The 22,456-nt window shown below is 34.3% G+C and overlaps 4 protein-coding genes across 5 annotated transcripts; 1 reads left to right on the top strand and 3 right to left on the bottom strand.

Moving 5' to 3' along the window:
- Window positions 1–356: 356 nt before the first annotated feature.
- Window positions 357–8,236, top strand: LOC25497238 (post-GPI attachment to proteins factor 3). Its single transcript, XM_013597105.3, has 5 exons — window positions 357–722; window positions 3,530–3,791; window positions 3,885–4,081; window positions 5,110–5,297; window positions 7,519–8,236. The coding sequence occupies exons 1-5, from the start codon at window positions 628–630 to the stop codon at window positions 7,803–7,805; spliced, it is 1,029 nt and encodes a 342-aa protein (XP_013452559.1). The 5' UTR covers window positions 357–627; the 3' UTR covers window positions 7,806–8,236.
- Window positions 8,237–8,724: 488 nt separating this feature from the next.
- LOC25497239 (dehydration-responsive element-binding protein 1C) lies at window positions 8,725–10,380 on the bottom strand. Its single transcript, XM_013597107.3, has 2 exons — window positions 9,412–10,380; window positions 8,725–9,031 (listed from the first exon to the last, which is right to left on the bottom strand). Exons 1-2 carry the CDS (start codon window positions 10,039–10,041, stop codon window positions 8,858–8,860), a joined length of 804 nt encoding a protein of 267 aa, XP_013452561.1. The 5' UTR covers window positions 10,042–10,380; the 3' UTR covers window positions 8,725–8,857.
- A 1,076-nt stretch (window positions 10,381–11,456) lies between these two features.
- On the bottom strand, window positions 11,457–14,879 carry LOC25497240 (dehydration-responsive element-binding protein 1C). Of its 2 annotated transcripts, XR_003012877.2 has the most exons (3): window positions 13,824–14,879; window positions 13,241–13,471; window positions 11,457–12,311 (listed from the first exon to the last, which is right to left on the bottom strand). XR_003012877.2 is itself a non-coding variant. In XM_013597108.3 (2 exons), exons 1-2 carry the CDS (start codon window positions 14,451–14,453, stop codon window positions 13,355–13,357), a joined length of 747 nt encoding a protein of 248 aa, XP_013452562.1. In that variant the 5' UTR covers window positions 14,454–14,879; the 3' UTR covers window positions 11,457–13,354. The 2 variants fall into 2 exon arrangements, 1 of the variants encoding a protein (XP_013452562.1); XM_013597108.3 differs by having other exon boundaries at window positions 11,457–13,471.
- Window positions 14,880–19,160: 4,281 nt separating this feature from the next.
- LOC25497241 (dehydration-responsive element-binding protein 1C) lies at window positions 19,161–20,646 on the bottom strand. Its single transcript, XM_013597109.3, has 2 exons — window positions 19,796–20,646; window positions 19,161–19,516 (listed from the first exon to the last, which is right to left on the bottom strand). The coding sequence occupies exons 1-2, from the start codon at window positions 20,426–20,428 to the stop codon at window positions 19,412–19,414; spliced, it is 738 nt and encodes a 245-aa protein (XP_013452563.1). The 5' UTR covers window positions 20,429–20,646; the 3' UTR covers window positions 19,161–19,411.
- Between the last annotated feature and the right edge of the window lie 1,810 nt (window positions 20,647–22,456).

The following is a 22,456-nucleotide window of genomic DNA, read 5'->3' as shown; positions in this document are numbered from 1 at the left end:
TATGAAAAAAGTATTGTCATCATTTGTATATTCATTTAAGGGTCATGATAACCTGACAAAGGATATGGATACAAAAAAAGGAGGTTATTATTAAAAAAATGTTTTTTTTTAACTTTTTATGAATTGATTACATAATTTTTAATACAATAACTACTGCGTAATTTTCTTTTTATTATAATTAACCGGTGCTCCAGGATATTGATTAGCATTTCCCTGCATTTAAATTAGAAACAAACTAAGCACATTAACTTTACATATACTTCTATTTAATTAGACAATAAGACATCCATTTAATTTAATCATCATTCAATTTTGGTAACACAAATAGTTTATTTATTACCAATCAATATCAATAATAAAATAACAAAACAATAATGTTGTATATGTAAGATTTCATCATCATTCATCATCACCAATCTCTTCACAAGATTCTCCTCTCCTCCAACTCGCTCTCAGTTGACTCATTCCAATCTCATCCCTTACCAGATCAACTACAACCACCACTTCCTCTGCCGTACTCCGCCGTCAATGCAAATCTCACCGTCGATTTTCGTCGGAACTTCATCCTCTCCCATATCTCGGGAATAACCAAACCTTCCGTTTGACTTTTGCTTTTCAGCGATTTCGATGGCTCTCTTTCCCTCTTTTGTGGTTCTTGTAGTTCTCTGTTCATTCCTCCTCTCCGTCGATGCTAGTGATGGAGACACCGATCTGATTTACAAGTAATCTCTCTCTCTCTCTCTCTCTCTCTCTAAAATTAATACGAAGATTTTACAATGAATTGTTTACTTTAAGAACTTGACATGATTTTGGCTTATTTTAATTTGGTGTTTTAATATATGTAGCACTGACTCTTCTGATCGAAGAAGTGTTTGGAGTCGGGTAGGTGTCAGTGTCATGACTCTGACACATGTGATTTCATTGAATTATGTAATTTTCTCAGTTACCTCGAGGGATTAGTATTTGCAAATGTGCATGGGATAGATTGGTTTAAAGGAAAAATAGTATGTAGTTGATTTTTTGGTTGATATGAGTAGGTTTTTAATGCCTGTTATAATTGCAATTAATGATGATGATTATGCATTTTTTGGTATGTTTAGTGGTTTGATATAATTTGTTAAGCATGGAGTGTGCGTGTAAGATTAGAATTTATTGAAATAATGGTATCGTCTATAGTAATAAATTTGCTTTAGAGGGTATAACGAACATTGTCAATTCTTAGTTGATGAAAAAATCAACTGTTATGTGTTATATATAAAGCATGGTTTTGTTGGGATATCAGCCATTAAAGTTTTAATCATCGTTGATACGAGATTATTTGCTTTATTTTCTGAAGTGAATTGCTCATTTTTTTATAATGGTATGATGATTAAGAGATGTCCAATTCCTTGTTTTTGTTTGGAGATATCCGTTTGGATTGAGTTTATTTTGAGCTTATGAAAAATAACTTATACAAATAAATAAGCTTTTATTTATTATTCATAAGCTTGTTAACGTGGTTTATCAAAAAGCAAATTATGACGATACAACTTTCCTTAGTGAGAACTTATGAATTAATATAAAAGCTTATTTATTTGCATAAGCTATTTTTCATAAGCTCAATCCAAATGGGGCCTGTGTACTGTTGAATTCATTTTGCTTGCAAAAATCTTTACTCAGTACCTGAAGATATTACAGAATGATATACAGTAGACAGTAGCTATGTGGCACAGCTTATATATTATTAATGCACTGTATGCATGGATCTTCGCAATTGAGATGTTCAAGAAAACAGTTGGGAGCATTAATGATTCATGTGCCTTTAATTTTCTTAAATTTGGGTTTGGGACTAAATGAACCTTACAAATCCGGCTTCTAAGGTGAGAGATGCTACTCGGACAAACACATTTTCAAGCCATATCTCATCTAATGTGGGACTTTCAACAATTTTCTAGAAATACTGCGTCAGTTTATTTACTGAAGTTGTTAAAGGTTTTGTTTTAGTGCATTTCTTAATTCACCATGCTAACCATAAAGAACTTGTTTATGTAAAAAAAATCTATATATATAGTTTATTGCAACATTACCAAGGTTCATTTTATTTTAAGTGATGATTGATAAATCCTATATCAGTGACAATGCAATTAGTAAAGGGTGAACTTCTCAAAGATTATATATCATAGATTTTAAAAGTTATTGTTAACTTTGATGGCATGTCTAGTTTGTGATATACAATAATTGCTGGAATACCTAGTTATTTTTTTTATAATAATGAGTGTCATTGTGTCACATCATCTGTGTTATTCTAAACAGATTTTAAGTTATAAAAACAGATATTATTCTAAACAGATTTTAGGTTATAAAAACAGATAGGCCTGTGTACTTTAAGGTTACAAGGGGTAAACTATTCTTTTCTGGTATTGGTTGCGTTGAAACCTTTCCTGAAAGAAAATGAATTGAATTTAAGGAGGATTTGATGGCAGCTTTAGCCCCATGTTTTGCTGAAATATATATTGTACTTATTGGGTTGCGCAGTACAAACATTAGTGTCAGTGGCTTTATTATTGTTGTTAGAAGCCTGGTCTGCGTTTCATCATTGTCTAGGATCATTGATTGAATTTCAAAGTTCGAACTTAGTTGTATTTGCAGCATGTATCATTTACTTTAAATAACACATTCAAAAGAAAATTTAATCAGGTGTTAGTGTTACGTGCTTATGCAGCATCAGTCATGAGTTATGTTCAAAACTTCAAAAAATTCTGTAGGTGCATCTAACATGGTAATGTGAACTCATCTCTAAAGGAGGGGAACAAAGCTTATTGAGTCTCAACCCTGAAGCTTCCTGCATAAATGTAGTCTCAACATTTTAGTGTGAACCCATCCCCAAAGTAGGTGAATGAAGGTCTATTAAATATCAACCCTGTTCCCTGCCTGGATAAATGTAGCCACGAACCTTTAAACACGAACAAATTCATCATTGGAAGTTGCAATTTTCTTGTGAACACAGCAGACCAATGATGTTATTGAAATTATGGTTTTAGATAGGGCAGCCCAGTGCACTAAAGCTCCCGCATACGCATTGTCCTAGAAGGGGTCCCACCAATTGGTATATTGTACGCAAACTTACCCTGTTTTACACAAGAGGCTGTTTCCAGGACTTGCACCTGTGACCTTTCAGTCACGTGACAAGAAATTTATGGATTTTAGATAAAAGAAGAGAAATGATGTGGGCTTTGAATATGATAATGGTGTAATATTGTTGATAATTAACATGATATAATAACTTGTATACGCTTTTTATGTACTGAATTGTGTACTTCTCTTGTTTTTTGTGAACTTATCCATCAATTTTGAACTGTAATGTTATGATTTTGTATTAAGGTCTGGTCCAGATTTATTTGTTGCGTACAAAATATTTCAATTTTGGTTTTGTGGTTTGGTCTATAACTAGGTTAGAATGTTTAATATTTACTGCGTACAAAATATTAAATCAAGTGAAGATATAAAATAGATGTACTTAGACTATTTGATCTTGACTATTGAATTTCAGGGGTTGTGTAGAACAGTGCGAGAAATCTGGATGTGTAGGGGATAGATGCTTTCAACATTGTAAATTCTCATCAGATGGAAAACCAATTGATGGTCCGTGGTATATGCACGAACCACTTTACCTGGAGTGGAAACAATGGGACTGCCGCACCGATTGTCGATATCACTGCATGCTAGCCAGAGAGGAAGAAAGAACAAAGCTTGGTGAAACGCCTGTCAAGTATCATGGAAAATGGCCGTTTAGGCGCATTTATGGGATTCAGGTTCTTTCATGAATATCCTATGAAAAGTTCAGTGTAATAGTTTGCTATTTTGGTGGTTTTGGTTTCTGATTGTAGCACGTATATCTGTTTCAGGAACCCGTGGCTGTTGCTCTGTCAGCCCTGAATCTTGCTATGCAGTTTCATGGCTGGGTATCCTTCTTCATTCTTGTTTACTACAAGTTGCCTTTGAGGCCAGACAAGAAAGCTTATTATGAGTACACCGGCTTGTGGCATATTTATGGGATACTTTCGATGAATGCATGGTTGTGGAGTGCTGTTTTTCATAGTAGGTAAGTTGTTCACTTTGATTGTTCTTACTATAGTCTGGGCTGTATGCGTGTATATATTAAAGGCAAAATATATCATACTGTTTAAGTTTTTTACCTGTACTAAACCCACTTGGGTTGGCTGGTGATGTTGCCTTGGGACCTCGGAGTGTACTCCTCCTCAAGGTCACAGGTCCGGTTCTCCCCGGTGCCAATTTGGGTGGGCTAGTTTAGCTTCTTCAAAAAAAATATAAAAGTTTTTTAGCTGTACCATTGGTCATTCAAGTTTTTTGGTCACATATAAGTTATTTGTCACACAAATTGTGCAAGAGAGAAAAGGATTATACTGTGCAGCCCTGTAGTTGTTTGTCACGCAATATTTGCCCCAAACCGTTTAACCTAATTCTAGAATGGACAATAGTTAAATGTCGAAGATGGGAAGTGGGTACATTTAAGATAAGTGGCCAACCCCATTCATACGCATCAGTAACATAACCACCTTTGTGTTTTTGTAACAGAACGTGTGAATAAGGGTATCAATGTGCATATAATGGGGACTTAAAGGACCTATGTGGGACAAAAACACTTAAAAGGACTAATTTGATACAATTAAACAACATAAAGGAACACAATATGTATTTTGTCGATTAATGTTATGTTTCAGTATTAATGTACTAGCTTAATCTTCCGCTGTCGTTTCTTTGCGGTGCCTCAGTATTGATTTTCTTTGTATTTTATGTTTTGACTAGGCTTTATATATATATATATATATATATATATATATATATATATATATATATATATATATATATATATATATATATATATATATATATATATATATATATATATATATGTAATTCTTAAATATGAATTTAAGTAGGCTTTTATATAAATATGTACTTCTTAAATATTAATTTAAGAAATACACATGCACGCAGTGTAGTAATTCACTACGCTTTTATATAAATATGTATTTCTTAAATATGAATTTATCATTTTATTTTTATTTTTCGGTCTTGATGTGTACTTGAATCTTTTATTATCTGTAGAGCTGTCGATTTAACAGAGAAGTTGAATTATTCTTCTGCTGTTGCTTTGCTTGGATTTTCCCTCATCCTGGCAATACTTCGAGCTTTTAATGTGAGGGATGAGGCAACAAGAGTCATGGTTTCTGCTCCCTTGGTTGCTTTTGTGACAACTCATATCATGTATCTGAATTTCTACGAACTGAATTATGGTAATCTTTTAATTTTAAATGTGCTATTATTGTTTTTGTGTGTCTTTTGTATTACTCATCTTACAGTTTTGTGTTCCCCATCCTACTAGATTCATGATTTATCATTTCTTGATTTGTTTTTGTGACAACTAGTATTTGATAGAAACTGGTACTAAACTAAATTTAATTGAACAATATAAATACTTTATCGATAGTAATTTTGAGAATTGGAATATAACCTGAATGTTACTCACATACAGAACAATAGATCATAAAAGTACAAATGGAAATATTGTAAAGAACTCGTTTCCTCTCAATGTTGTCGAGAGCTTGGTCTCTCCCACACAAAAACCAGTCATTAACTTATAGATTCTGTTACAAACACACAACTGACAAACACAATTAATTGATAAAAACATAACCGCTACTAACTGTCTTTAAATCATAACTGCCACAAAACTGACCAAGTCAGTTTTAATATTATTGGCGTCTCCTCATAGTGTTTCTTAACGAGAAGTCTAACAGTATCCTCTATCTGAGTAGCTACATACTTGTGTAATCTTTTATTTTTAAATGAAACCTCTGTGAGTTGCACATGTCATCATAGGATTAAAAATGCAATCATTAGACAAAATTGTGGTAGTCCTCATTGTAAAAGAGATAGTAGAGTCTTGTTTTAGGTGGTTATGACATGTGTAATGAATATCTACAAAAGCACATGTGAGGAGAGTTGATTGGATGAATGGCAGTCCAATAGTTAGAGGTGGGGAGTGACCAAAGAAAGCTGTAGGCTAAACCATTAAGATTGACCTAGAGGGTATTTCGAAGAGGTTATTTAAATGACTTATGGCGTCTCCGTAAATTGTTTGTGGTTTAGTTTCACAAAAGTCTTCCTTTCTCTCATATTGCTTATTCCTATAAACTTTTTTCAGTTCATGCAGAGTTTATCCTTATTCTCTAATCGACTGTAGAAAAAGGTTATATTTCAGCACTTAAGCACTTGTTCCCTCTGTTCCAGAACTTCGGTAGTTCACTTTCTTATTTGATTTTTCTTTTTTTTTATGAAATCAAAATAAAACAAGCTTTTCCCTATTTTCCCTTAGAAAACCAAGAGTTTACATTAATTGTATTTTTATAAGAATTTTCAAAATGACTAGTTATTTAATTTTTTTTAATAGTAATGTAATCTAAATTTATTATTACTGAATCTATGCACTAAAACTTTATAATTATCTTAGATAAATGACGGAGGTAGTACTGGATAAAAGTTTAATTAAGATGTATATCCAAAGGTTCCTTTAGAAAAAAATAGTCTATCAAATGTATATCTAAATGCCCCTTTAGAGATTATTAATTTTTTTTTTTTTTGAGAGGATGTCCCTTTAGAGATAAATAGTCTATCAAAATGTATATATCCAAATGTCCCTTTAGAGATTTTCCCTCATTCTAGCAATACTTCGAGCTTTTAATGTGAGGGATGAGGCAACAAGAGTCATGGTTTCTGCTCCATTGGTTGCTTTTGCGACAACTCATATCATGTATCTGAATTTCTATGAACTGAATTATGGTAATCTTTTAAATTTAAATGCAATGATGTTATTGTTTTTCTGTTTGTCTTTTGAGCTACGCTTCTTGCAGCTTTTGTGTTCCGTTCGCTACTAGATTCATGGTTTATGATTTCTTGATTGCTTTTCGTGACAACTTTTTGATAGAAACTGGTCCCAAACAAATACTTTATTATTACTGAATCTATGTACTAAAACTTCAAAATTATCTTAGTTAAATGACAGAGGTTGTATTGGATAAACGTTTCATTAAGATGTATATCCAAATGTCCCTTTAGAAATAAATAGTCTATCAAAATGTATATATCCAAATGTCCGTTTAGAAATAAATAGTCTATCAAAATATACATATCCAAATGTCCCTTTAGAGATTTTTTATTTTTTTTAGAGGGTGTTCCTTTAGAGATTTTATTTTTTTAGAGGATGTCCCTTTAGAGATAAATAGTCTTATCTTTAGACCTGATACATTGCAAGTTTATGACACCAATTGATCTTTGTAGTCGACCCACCTAGTTTCAAAGAGTTTGATTGTTCTAGTTATAGTAGCAGTAGTGCTGAATGTGACACAGGAACGCGGATGCGATTCCTTATCATATTAGTTTAATTAAACTATGGTCTGCATCAATCATCTAGCACTATCTTCGAGACTGAGCTAATGCATCGACTGTTTTTTTCAGGTTTGAACATGAAAGTTTCCATGTTGATGGCTGTTGTCCAGCTTCTTATTTGGGCAATCTGGGCCGGTGTTTCTAGCCATCCAGCACGATGGAAATTATGGACAGTAGTGGTGGGAGGAGTTGTTGCTATGATCTTGGAGACATATGACTTTCCACCGTACATGGGATATGTGGATGCTCATGCAGTATGGAATGCAGCAAACATTCCTCTCACATTCCTTTGGTGGAGTTATATAAGGGATGATGCTGAGTTTAGAACCTCTGCTCTCCTTAAGAAGGTCAAATAGTGCTGTGGAATAATGGAGACAGAAGGGTGGATCAGATGCTTAAATTCATATGCTTACTTTGATTTGTATATTACAACTGTTTTCCTTTTCCTCGTGTCAGGCACTTTTTTAAGTGCTTAACACGATGGCTTTTATGTTTTTGAGTTTGTAACTCTTGTTTTCCTCAAGTATGGGGTATACTTTGTTAATGTAATTTAATGTTTCAATTCCTTCCATACCTTTTTAAGTGCATGCTTGGATTGGTAGTTATATTGACAAAATCACAATGATCCATCTCGACCTTGGCAAAATTTACACTTCAGTTTTTACAAAATCAGTGTTATCATGATTTTGTCAACCACACCACCTATCCAAACATACACTAAATTCTAAACCCCCATCCCCTTTTTTTATTAAACTCTTGAGTTAATAGACCCATTTTGGATTGCAAAGTTTTTTGGCTGTTTAGTTATTCTCCACAAGGCTTGATTCCAAAACATAACCAAACTTGTCCACTTGGACCTTGGTATATAGATTAGTTAACCAGCTCGGGGAGTAAATGGTTAATATCAAATTTTAAAGACTTAATTACAGTTTTGGTCCTCTTATTTTTATCATTTTGCAGAATTTGTCTCCGTATCTTAAAAAGTGTGTTGCATGGAGTAAAATTAGTTTTCATTAGTTTTATTTTAGACTATCAAATTAAGAAATGTTTTTGCTTTTATATTCAAAAGTCAATGGAGTACACTCTATTGCCTAAAGATGAAATGCCTTTAAAGACAAGTTGGAGAAGACATGGGATGACTTTAAGGCCAAGTGCATGTAGTAATCTGGAATATTTGATATAGTCTTTCTTTCATGGCTCCATACTTTAGTCATTTTTTAATGTAAATGTTAAAACTAATATTTGGCATGCTTTAGGCCTCAATAATAAGATTCATTGGAAAAGGGGCAATGACCATTCAGACAGCTATAAACATACCCTTCTGGATCAAACACATGAAGAAATTACCGAGTGTATTCATCACTGGCTTCTGCTTAGGTAGTAAATTCAGAATATGACCATTCAAGTTTTATTCTTTCTTCTTTTCTACCTTTCTTTGCCAGGAAGAAAACAAAGAAAATATAAAAGCGGGGTTCGCAGTCACGGCAACAATCACGATCCTGTACATTATGGTGAAATGCGGCGAATGCACCCCAGTTGCAGTCACAGTCCAGGTAGTGGTAACAGACTTTTTTTTTAAGTCCTACAAAAGAGAAGAGAAAATTAAGACAAGATACACTATTTTACCTCCTACAACTTAGTATAACCAAAACAAGGATAGCAGTAGATAAATGTTCTATGTGAAAAGCTGAAATTCCAACTGAATAGGTTATATTTGGAAAATTCCAAAATTATATTCTTTTTTCATATATAATAAAAGTCATGAGATGCACTATATGCTCGATTAGTGATTTAATATTCACATAAAAAGCTATAAAAAGAAATTCCTTTTTAATTTTAACCTATGTATATGCAGTATTTATGCTACCAATTAAAAAGGTTGTAGTATAGACATTTCCTATCCTACAATCCAAAAAGAAAAGTAAACAAAAGACATTAAATTTAAAAGTTCCATAGTGATACCTCATCATCTTGAAAATCTTGTACATGAATATCGTCATACTCATGATACTCAAAGCTATGTGTAGGTGACATCAACGCCATATTCCTCCACAACTCTGGCATATTCAACATTTCCTCCTGTTCATCAACTTCCACACAAAACATATTCAGCTCCTTTGTGGCGACGACATCTACGATAGTGTCAATATTGTTAGTCATTAAAGTATTGTCTGGTCTAAAAGCTTCGGCCGCTTTTGTAGCTGCCTTTTGAATATCTTTTATTGCGGAAGTTGCTGGAATAGGAAGGCGCCACACCGAGTCTGAGAAATTGAGACAGGCATAGCGGCCCCTCAATGCCATTGCAGCAACATCGTGGGCTCGGGCAGCCATCTCCGGTGTTGGAAAAGTTCCCAGCCAAATCCTATTCTTTGTGTTCGGCTCCCTCATTTCACAAACCCATTTATTTAAGTTCCTCTTCCTCACACCTCTATAGACCGGGTGGCGAGTTTCCTTAAATATCTTCCTCCCTGCTCGCTTCTTCGGGTTACTTGATGCTAACCGCACCTCAGAACCCGGTGATGATGCGTCGAAGGGAGAAAAATCTTTTGAGGAAATGGAGTGTGAATAGGAAGAGTTGTTAGTACTAATCATATGTATGTGTTGGATAGAGTGGAAAATGGTTTTGAGAGGTAAAGTGGGAATTGGAGAGAGTTTGTTTTAAGAGAATGAAGAGTAAGGTGTGTTATATATATAGGGAAGCATGGTTGTGTTTGAAGGAAAGAATAAGGTAACAGGCAAGTGTTTGTGAGTGTGTGTGTTTTGTGTGAGCGAGCTAATTGCCAAGTTGGAGGTTTTGTGATTGGTCAAGAAATGTTTGGAAAGAGAAAGGGAAACAGATGAGAAAAGAGAGAGTAGGGACAGAAAAAGTGTGCTTGTGTGTAGCGACAGTTACAATGAAAGAGGAACATTTGGCTCAAAACAAGCCACGTTATCAAAATAACATCTTTGTTTTCTTTTTTCTTTAAGCATGTTAGCAAAATATCTAGACTAGCAAAATATCTAGACTAACTACATTACTATATAAGGTTCTTAAGGAATGTACTATTTTTGGCTTTTTATTCCTTTTATAGTATTTATATATATGTTAATAAAAGTACTCTTAGGAGTATGCTATATATTATTGGCTCTCGCTCAATGCTTTTGTGCGTGAGGAAAATGTTGCATTTTATTTTATGTTTGTTTGTTTGTTTCAGTATGAAGAAGTCATCTCCCAACGGACCAGGTTATCTCTTAAATCACTAGCTTCAATACGAACTATAGTATGGACACGTTCTGGAAGAATAATCAGTATCGTTGATCGATCAAAATCGTTTGATCTGGATTGTATGACAATTTGTCTACAACTACACAATAAGACAACTGTCCAAGATAGAGTTTGTAATTGTGTCTTATCTAGGTCTAGGACTTAAAATATTTTAAGGTTCGAGTGATGTCTCTATTAGGTTAGTTCTTGTGTATGGGCTCATTCTTAAGATCGTATCATAGTATGATTTTTTCGAAATTGATTTCATTGCATAAAAACTTTATTTGAAAAATGATTTAGAAGAAAAAATATAGGTTGCAAAGCTATTTTAATAAGAAACATGGATTAATAATGAATTTTTTTTTAAAAAAAAAAACTTGGGTTAGAAATGATTTTTCACATTATATCAAGGGTTTTTTTATGTGAATTGATTCATAATGAACAAAGAATATTGTGAATTGATTCTAAGTTGTGTTTCTGAAAATCCAAAGTTTATTCAATTTACAACTTTGATGAATGGAATCATGATTCGAATTATTCCTCATCAAAATTATGTGCCTTGATAATGAATCCAATCATTATTCATGTGCATTGAACCATTCTTCATATGAATCCATAATACGTTTTTTAACACGTAATTTGAATCACTAAATGTGTGAATTGATTTATGTAGTTTTTTTTCTAAACTATTTTTTAGCTTTCATTTGTTCGAAACATCTCCAAATATATAAATAAACCACTACACATGTAATTGCAAAGGTAGTGAAAATAAACTTTCTAGATTACATGAGAGATTTAGCAGAGATGACATTTTTGTTGATAAGATTGTGATACCTATTAGTTCTTGGTTGAACTCATGTGGTATACCTCTTAAGTAAGGAGTGTATTCTTAAAAAGAAAACAACAAATGAAAGGAAGAAAAGGATATGAGTAAATCTCAAATGATAATTTTTTAATAATAATAGTATTTGGACCGGTGTAGCTAAACCCTATGAAAAACAAATGTATTGGGCTTGATGGCTTAACCCATGGTGGGCTGTGGACTAGTATAGGTTGACCCTACGAAGAACAAACATGGAATTTATTATACTTTGACTATTCAACTTGTCCAGCTCATGTTGAGCAGTCAGGTCACAGGAGATCCCCCTTCAGCGTGCTTAGCTAAGCTTGATCGTTAAGGTCGAGCTTGTCCTTTCAATATGCATAGCTCAACTCGACCATTCAACATGCCAAGTTCATCTCGATCCTTCAACATGCCAAGCTCGGCTCGGCCATTCAGCATGCCTAGCCCTGCTTGGCCCTTGAGCAAGCCTAGCTCAACTCGACCCTTCAGCATGCCTAGCTCAGCTTGTCCATTCATCATGCCTAGCTCAGCTCATCCCCTTAGCATTATAAGCTCAGCTCGGTCCTTCAGCATGCCTAGCTCAGCTTGACCCTTCAACATGCATAGCTCAGCTTGACCATTCTGGTCAACTAGAGTTTCACTTCTTCCTTACGTTACTGCCCAAGTGAAAGTTGTGGTCCTCATTAAATGTGTTTCATGGAATGCCACGTGTTCTGCACGGGCAAGTGACGCAAGCTGCACGTGTTCTAGCTCTGCATGTCTTGTACGAAGGAGCTGCAGAGAGAAGGAGTAGCAAAATCCACTAATGAGTGTAGACATCTAAAGAGAAGCCATTAGGTCAAGAAAATGATAGCAATAAAAGAGGACATTTATAACACAAGGGGGATTCATTCATTCTAGCTTAAACATTGTATTTTAACCTTAGTCATTTTAGAGTATTCTTAAAGCTCCTCACATGCAGCTCTACTGAATAGCTCATCTATTGTAATTCATGTTTACATACGTGAACGATATTAAATATAGTAAAACAAGCTTTTATAATAAAAGATCAATTGACATATTTGTCTTTGTTTTAAACTATCAAATTAAGAATATTTTTTTGCTTTTATTTGTGGATGGGGTACACTCTATTGCATAAATATGGAATGAATTTAAGGCCAAATGAATGTGGTAATCAGGAATACTTGACTTAGTCTTTCTTTTGCGGGTCCTTACTTTAGTCATTTTTTAATGTATAATTAAAAGGCTTAATTGCACTTTTTCCCCTATCTTTTGTCAATTGTGAGATCTTGCACCCCCTCTTTTTTTTGAGCGATTTTGCGCCCTATCTTTTGCCAATTGTGTTTTTGTTCAAAATCATCATTAAAAGAGGGGAAAGGGGGCAAAAAGTGGGGTGCAAAATCACTCAAAAAAAGAGAAGATGAGGTGCAAAATCGCACAATTAACCAAAATATAGGGGTAAAAGTGCAATTAAACACAAGAAGGTCCATCTAATCAGAAAGGGGGCAAAAGATGGGGTACAAAATCGCTAAAAAAAAAAAGAGGGGGTACAAATTCGCACAATTAGCAAAAGATAGGGCAAAAAGTGCAATCAAGCCTAGCTAAAATTTGGCATGCTTTAGATTCCGAACTAGGGTCTATTGATGAGTCTTAGTTTTAATTCTTTCAAATGTTTTAATTCTTTCAAATGGATAGAAACATACCCTTTCTAAACCAAATACATGAGGAAATTGCAGAGGATATTAATTACTGGCATCTGCTTAAATTTCATTCATTCTTCTCTTGTAGCTTTCCTTGCCAGGATGAAAACACAGAAATCAGACACATAAAAGCAAGGTTCGCATCACAATCCTTGATATGACGGTGAAATGCAGCGAATGCACCCCAATTGAAGTCACAGCCCAGATCGTCGTAACAGACCTTTTTTTAAAGTCCTACAAAAGAGAAGAGAAGAATAAGACAAGAGACACCGTATTACCTTCTTCAACTTAATACAGGCTAAGCAAAGATGGCAATAGATTATATTTTCTATATCAATAGCTGAAATTCCAAAATTATATTTTCTTTCATATATAATAAAAAGGATGAGATGCACTTTACGCTTGATTAGTGATTTAATAATTCACATAAAAGCTATAAAAATAAATTCCTTTTCAAATTCAACCTATGTATATGCAGAGTTTACGCTACCAATTCAAACGGTTGTAGTATAGACATTTCCTATTCTACAATCCAAAAATAAATGTAAAACCAAATCAATTAAATTTAAAAGTTCCATAGTGATACCTCATCATCTTGAAAGTCTTGTATATGAATATCTTCATACTGATCATGATACCCAAAGCTATGTGTAGGGGACATTAGTGCCATATTCCTCCACAACTCTGGCATATTCAACACTTCCTCTTCTTCGACTTCAACACGAAACATATTCAGCTCCTGTGTTGCGACAACAGCTACAACGGTGTCAATGTCACTGGTCATTAAAGTATTGTCTGGTCTAAAAGCTTCGGCGGCTTTTGTAGCTGCCTTTTGAATATCTTTTATCGCGGAAGTTGCTGGAATAGGAAGGCGCCACACCGAGTCTGCAAAATTGAGACAGGCATAGCGGCCCCTCAATGCTATCGCGGCAACATCGTGGGCTCGGGCTGCCATCTCGGCTGTTGGAAAAGTTCCTAGCCAAATCCTATTCTTTGTGTTCGGCTCCCTCATTTCACAAACCCATTTATTTAAGTTCCTCTTCCTCACACCTCTATAGACAGGGTGACGAGTTTCCTTAAATATCTTCCTCCCCGCTCTCTTCTTCGGGTTGCTTGATGCTAACCGCACCTCAGAATCCGGTGATGATGCGTCGAAGGGAGAAAAATCTTTTGAGGAAATGGAGTGTGAATAGGAAGAGTTGTTAGTACTTATCATATGTATGTGTTGGATAGAGTGGAAAATGGTTTTGAGAGGTAAAGTGGTAATTGGAGAGAGTTTGTTTTAAGAGAATGAAGAGTAAGGTGTGTTATATATATAGGGAAGCATAGTTGTGTTTGAAGGAAAGAATAAGGCAACAGGCAAGTGTTTGTGAGTGTGAGTGTGAGTGTGAGTGTGTGTGTTTTGTGTGAGCAAGCTAGTTGCCAAGTTGGAGGCTTTGTGATTGGTTAAGAAATATTTGGAAAGAGAAAGGGAAACAGATGAGCAAAGAGAGAGTAGGGACAGAGAAAAGGTGTGCTTGCGTGTAGTGACAATTACAATGAAAGAGGAACATTTGGCTCAAAACAAGCCACGTTATCAAAATAGCCTCTTTGTTTTCTTTTTTCTTTAAGGCATGTTAGCGAAATATCTATACTAGCTATATTACTATACAATTTGTCAAAAAAAAAAAAGCTATATATTACTATACAAGGTTATTAAGGAATGTACTATTTTTGGCCTTTTCATTCCTTTTATAGTTTTTATATTTTTATATATAGTTAAGCAAAAGTATTCTTAGGAATATGCTATATATATTATGAGTATTGTTCTTCTCCCATCTGCTTTTGCTCATTCCCTCCATATGTGAGTTAACTCACGCTCGGCTATTTTGACGGGAATGAGCAAAACCAGATGGGAGAAAAGCAATTATCATATATTATTGGACATGGCTCAATGTGTTTGTGTGAGAGGAAAATGTTGCATTTTGTTGTATGTTTGTTTGTTTCAATATGAAGGCTTGTTCATACTAATCAAGGCCCAAGAGACCGGGTCATCTCTCAAGTCTCTAGCTTCAATACGAACTATAGTATGTAATCTCCTTAAAAAAACAATCAAGCGGTGCGGTAGATCAATCAGAACCGTTTGATCTGGAGTTTGTGACAATTTGTCTACAACTACACAATAGCACAGGTTGTTTTCTCCTCATCATCATCAAGGGGAGGTGCACGCAGATTCAACAGTTAGCCATGAGACTGACTTTGCACAAGGACAGACAGAGAGGGTGAGCATTGATGTACCTATTACTCATAATATTGTTTGATTTTTATTTTGAAGGGTTTTGGTTTGGCCCTCCTCTCGTATATATATTTTCTCTTTTTTTTTTTTTAATAATATATTTTGAGTAGGTGACATAGGATGAGGGTACCTGTCCTTCAGAGCTACCTTGATGTCTCACCTATCTCTTGGTTTATAAAAAAAAATTATATATATTTTGAACATGGAATTGTGAAGGTAGTGAAAATAAACTTTCTAGAGTACATGAGGGATTTAGCAGATAATACAATTTTACTGATAAGATTGTGATACCTTTCTTGGGTTAACTCATGTGGTACACCTCTTAACTAAGGGAGTGTATTCTTAAAAAGAAAACAAGAAATAAAAGGAAAAGAAGCCATGAAGAAAGGTTATAGATAGACTTTGTCACGTTGATACAAAGATTAGGTAACTGTTGGTTTTAATTTAAGTTAGTATAGTTGATTAGCATTTTAATCAAGGCTTTGTTTGGTTAAAACACATTGTAACCAAATTGGTTATAGTTGGTTATTAGTTTTTTTTACTGTTTTTGCTAGATTTTAGCATAAGGTAGTTAGGTTTTGAGAGATGACTTGTTTCACAATTTACATAATTCTAATCTTCTAATTCTCTCTTCTTCTTGTTCTCTTATAAAGGAAGAAACATTGTAGGAGAAGCCATGAATGATAGCGGTAATTTCAACACTCATTTTCTAATTCTTAAAGGATGAAATTGGGAAACATGTAGTGCAGTGATGAAGAATCTGTTTGGAGCACAAGATTTTTTCGAAATATTGCAAAATGGTTACAATGATTTAGCTGCAAATGCAAATGATATTCAAAGGAATGCGCACAAAGAATTAAAAAAGAAGGATTTCAAGGCTTTGTACCTGATTCAATATAGTATTGATGAAGGAAACTTTGAAAGAATTTTAAAATCCACAAGTTCAAAGGAAGCTTAGGATATTCTTGCAAAGTATGATGGAGGTGATGATAAGGTGAAGTTGATTAAGCTTTAGTCATTGAGGAGGAAGTTTGAATTATGCAGATGGAGGATGAGTAGAAGATTGTTGAGTACATCTCTAAACTTATCAATATTGTGAATCAAATGAAGGCTTGTCAGGGAGCAGTTACTGACCAACAAATTGTTGAGAAAATCACGAGAACACTATCATCAAGATTTTATTTTTTAGTGGTAACAATTCAGGAATCAAATGATGTGAAAACATTGTAGATTGAAGAATTGCAAAGATCATTGGAAGCTGATGAATTGATGGTTTCTGAGAGAATCAGTGAAAGATCAATTCAACAAGCCTTGCAAGTTCAAACTATGAAGAAAGATGATTTTGATAGAAAGAACTTCAACACTAAGAGAGGAAACTGGTCTAAAGGCAAGAACAAAGGTTCAGAAAAAGGGTGAATCTTCAAATGAAGGAAGTTCTTATCAGAACAAGAAGAAAGGTTTTGATAAGAAGAAGATTCAGTGCTTTAAATGTGAGAAGTTTGGTCACTTTGTTTCTGAATGCGGGTCTAGTAAAGGAAAGCAAGCAAAGAATGTAGAGCAACAAGCTAAGATTGTTCAAGAAGATTCAGATTCTGACACAATGTTATTCATGGTTACAACAACTAGTAATGAGAGTTGCAATTCAGAAAGATGGTTGTTAGATACTAGTTGTTCTAATCATATGATTGGAAATAAAGAATGATCGAGGGAAGTTGATCCTAGAAATAACACAAAAGTGAGATTGTCTGATCATAGAACACTAGTTGCAGAAGGAATGGGGAATATTGCTATTGAAGGAAAGAATGGAAAGATATTAATAATTGAGGATGTACTCTATGCTCCTAGCATGAAGTGTAATTTGTTAAGTGTTAGTCAGTTAGTTCAAAAAGGCTACTGAGTAATCATTAAGGATAACTCCCTGAAACTGTTTGATAAGAATCAATGGTTAGTGTTGAAAACTCCCCTTGCAAAGAATATAAACTTTCAAACTGATATGAAAGTTGTAGAACTGAATGGTCTATCTGCTATTTTGAAAGAAGAAGATAACTGGTTATGGCACTATAAATTTGGTGATCTCAATTTTAGGAGTGTTAATCAATTGGTTGATAAATATATGATTCTAGGAGTACCTAAATTTGAGATACCTGACAAAGTCTGTGATACTTGCTTGATTGGTAAACAACCTAGATCTGCATTCAGTTCTAGCACTACACATAGATCCAAGGAGATATTGAATGTAGTATATTCAAATGTGTGTGGCCCTTTGGAGGTTCCTTCATTAGGGGTAAACATGTATTTCATCTGCTTTGTAGATGAATTTAGCATGAAAAATATGTTTATATCTAATCAAAGCAAAAAGTGATGCTTTTGATATATTTCAGAAATTCAAAGTCTTAGTAGAAAAGCAAAGTGGAAAATCTATTAAGATTTTGAGAACCGATGGAGGTGGGGACTATAATTCAAAGGTGTTTGAGATTGTGGGATCACTGAGGTATTTGTGCAATAGAAGGCCTGATATTGCTTATGCACTTGGCATAATTAGCATGTTCGTGAGTGAACCAAGAGCTTCTCACTTGCAAGCAGCTAAAAGGGTGATGAGATACATCAATTGAATACTAGAGTAAGGTATACTGTTTCCTAAATGTCTGACTTAAGATTCTATGGAGTTGATAGCTTATTCTGATGCATATTAGTGTGGGGATAAGCAAGATATAAAGAGCACCTTAGGTTACCTATTTAAATTTCTGAATGCTCCAATCTCTTGGTGTGCTAAGAAGCAACTAGTGGTAGCATTGTGAACATGTAAATCTGAGTATAAGTAAGCTATAAAGTTAGCAAAAAACCCAGTTTTGCATGGAAGGAGCGAACACATTGAAGCCAAATTCCTTTTTCTTAGAGAACAAGTAAACAAGCAGGAAGCACTGAAGATTGTCCATTGTTCTTTTGATTTACAACTTGCTAACGTGTTCACTGAACCTGTGAAGGTTGACAGGTTCATCAAGCTAAGAAGCTTGACTGGTTTGGTGAAAATGGAAACCAGAATTAAGGGAGGATGTTGGTTTTAATTCAAGTTAGTATAGTTGATTAGTGTTTTAATCAAGGCTTGTTTGGTTAAAACACATTGTAACCAAGTTGCTTATAGTTGGTTATTAGTTTGTTACTGTTTTTGCTAGATTTTAGCATAAGGTAGTTAGGTTTTGAGAGATGACTTGTTTCTCAAGCTACTTAACAAAACCATGTATATAAACTCTATGTATGTGTAATTTACAATCTAATGAATTCACAATAATCAAAAACCCTAAAAACCTAGCTTGTATCACAAGCATTGTGCTGCGCTAACGGTAACGAGTCCGGGGAGGAAAATGATATGAGTAAATCTCAAATTTGAAAGTATCAATAGTAATAGTATTAAATAGAGTAAAATTAATTGACATATATTTGTCTTTGTTTTAGACTATTAAAATAAGTTTTTTTTTTTTTGCTTTTAAATGTGGATGGAGTACACTCTATTGCATAAATATGGAATGACTTTTGGGCCAAGTTGGAGAAGAGATGCGATGACTTTAAGGCGAAATTTATTTGGAATATTTGATTTAGTCTTTCTTTTAAGGGTCCATACTTTAGTCATTTTTTAATGTATAACTAATATTTGGCAAGCTTTAGGCCTCATTAGATTCAGAGCTATGGTAGTTACTGATGAATGAAAGCATTTAATTGATGAGTCATAGTTTCAATTCTTTCGAATGGCTAGAAACATACCCTTCCAAACCGAACACAGGAGGAAATTGCAGAAGATATTAATTACTGGTTTCTGCTTAAGTTTCATTCATTCTTCTCTGGTACCTTTCCTTGCCAGGATGAAAAGACAGAAATCAGCCACAGAAAAGCAATGTTCGCAGTCACATGGAAACGATCACAATCCTTGATATTACGGTGAAATGTGGCGTATGCACCCCAATTGCAGTCACAGCCCAGATCGTCGTAACAGACTTTTTTTTAAAGTCCTACAAAAGAGAAGAAAAATAAGACAAGATAGACTATATTTGGAAATTGCAAATTATGTTCTTTCATATATAATAAAAGTCAGATGCACTTTAAGCTTGATTAGTGATTTAATAATCCACATAAAAGCTATAAAGAGAAACTCCTTTTCAATTTCAACCTATGTATATGCAGAATTTATGCTACCAATTAAAAAGGTTGTAGTATAGACATTTCCTATTCTACAATCCAAAAATAAAATTAAACCAAACACATTAAGTTTAGAAGTTCCATAGTGATACCTCATCATCTTGAAAGTCTTGTACATGAATATCTTCATACTGATCATGATACTCAAAGCTATGTGTAGGGGACATTAGTGCCATATTCCTCAACAATTCTGGCATATTCAACATTTCCTGCTCTTCTTCGACTTCCACACAAAACATATTCAACTCCTTTGTGGCCACGACAGGTACTACGGTGTCAATATCATTAATCATTAAAGTCTTGTCTGGTCTAAAAGCTTCGGCAGCTTCAGCAGCCGCCTTTTGAATATCTTTTATCGCGGAAGTTGCTGGAATAGGAAGGCGCCACACCGAGTCTGCAAAATTGAGACAGGCATAGCGGCCCCTCAATGCCATTGCGGCAACATCGTGGGCTCGGGCTGCCATTTCGGGTGTTGGAAAAGTCCCCAGCCAAATCCTGGTCTTTGTGTTGGGTTCCCTCATTTCACACACCCATTTATCTAAGTTCCTCTTCCTCACACCTCTATACATCGGGTGGCGAGTTTCCTTGAAGATCTTCCTCCCTGCTCGCTTCTTTGGGTTACTAGCCGCTAATCGTACCTCCGAATTCGGAGTTGACATGTCATACGAAGAAGATGCTGTTGAGGGAATGGATTGTGAATAGGAAGAGTTGTTAGTAGTAAACATATGTATGTGTTGGAGAGAGTGGAAAATTGTTTTAAGAGGAAAAGTGGCAATTGGAGAGAGAGTTGTTTTTAAGAGAATGAAGAGTAAGGTGTGTTATATATATAGGGAAGCATAGTTGAGTTTGAAGGAAAGAATAAGGTAACAGGTAGAGTATTTGTAAGTGTGTGTGTTTTGTGTGAGTGAGCTATTTCCCAAGTTGGAGGCTGTGTGATTGGTTATCAATTATTTGGAAAAAGAAAGGGAAACAGATGAGAAAAGAGAAAGTGACACTTTAAAAAGGAACACTTGGCTCAAAATGAACAAGGTTATCAAAATATCCTCTTTCTATTTTATTTTATTTTATAAGGCATGTTATGAAAATATCTACGCTGCGTCACTATACAAGGTTATTATATGATTCAGAGGAATTTACTATTTTTGGCTCTCCATCCCTTTCAAACCCACATGTTACTGATTGCGCGTTCGTTTCTTTTTAAAGTTACTAAATACCACTCTGGCGGAGCCAGAAAAAAATGTCAGGGTGGGCCACTAAAATTAACTATTGAAAAATTGTTTAAAGTCTCACAAATTAGATCTATAATTGAATTATTTAAATTTTTCGGTTGGACCACTACACCAATTTGCAGAAATTTGGATCAACCAAAAGCTAAAACCGACGTAAAATTGTATAAAATCTCACAAAATAGACCTATAATTGAATTATTTAAATTTTTGGGTGGGCCACTACAACATTTTGCAGAAATTTGAATCAACCAAAACATAAAACCGATAGAAAATTGCATAAAATCTCGCAAGTTGGACCTATAATTGTTGATTTTTTAATTTTTTTCGCGTGGGCCGTGGCCCACCCCACCCCAGCCCATGAAGGGCTCCGCTATTGACTCCCTCCCTCCGTTTTGAAATGAATTTCGCTTTAGCTAATTGCACACAGATTAAGAAATGAAATAAAGTAGTCAAATGTCGTAACAATTTTACCAAATTATCCTAATCAACTATTGATTTGCTTTTCACTAAAGAAAAAATAATACTTTGGAAGTAGTGTAACATAATATTAATTTAAGGGTACAATTGAAAAGTAAAAGTTATTTTTGCATTGGAAACTGAAAATGACATTCATTTTGAAACAATATTTTTTGGATAAAACAACACTCATTTTGAAACGGTGGGAGTAGTGTAACATAATATTACCGGGGTTCAAATCCCGATCATAACGTCCGGCATAATAATTTCGGCATTTTTGTCAGTTGAGCTAGAACTTATGAAACGTATGTTTGTTTTTTTATTGTGCTTGCAAATATAAATTGTAAAACTTATATTTTTGAAATGTTTGATTTTGGTTTAAAATATTTTGATTAAAATTATAGGTATAAATATTTATGATTTTTAAATTGTAACACGTTATGTGTAACGCCCCGGATTTTGATCTAAGACATTACGCCTAAATCATTTTTCTTTTCTGAAAAACACTACTATTTATTTATTTCATCAATAATATATTCTAGCAAAACCTATACAAAATTCTTAACATAATGTAATTAAAACTCTTAAACTAATATCCTTAAAAAATTTCTACTAAAGTTACAATTCAATCAAAAACCCAATTTCATCCCCCGTACGCACTTCAAGCAAAAACTTCAAAGCATAGATCATCTCTTCTTTGGTACCTAAAATTCTTCTTTGGTACCTAAAATGTTAGTGTAAGGGTCAATTTCCTTATCCAAATTGGTTCATACTCAAAGCACAAGAACAATGCCACAAAATAGATAGTATCAAAACTTCTCAATAAAAAAGAAATAAGAAAAATACATTTAAGTATTTAAGGTAAAGTTCATACACATTTCTTTTGTATATATAACAGTTTAATCACTTATCAACACAGATGTAAAACAGACCTAATGCAATGTAATGATGTGTAATTCCCGCCACACAGGCACCACACAGAAATATAATTGCAATTCCCGCCACTAAGGCATCCACACAAAATATAATTGCAATTCCCGCCACTAAGGCACCACACAGATGCATATG

The sequence above is a fragment of the Medicago truncatula genome, chromosome 6 (assembly GCF_003473485.1).
Source record: "Medicago truncatula cultivar Jemalong A17 chromosome 6, MtrunA17r5.0-ANR, whole genome shotgun sequence".
Taxonomy (NCBI): domain Eukaryota; kingdom Viridiplantae; phylum Streptophyta; class Magnoliopsida; order Fabales; family Fabaceae; genus Medicago; species Medicago truncatula.
The sequence above is the reverse complement of the archived record's forward strand: the minus strand, read 5'-3'. Positions and strand labels throughout refer to the sequence as shown.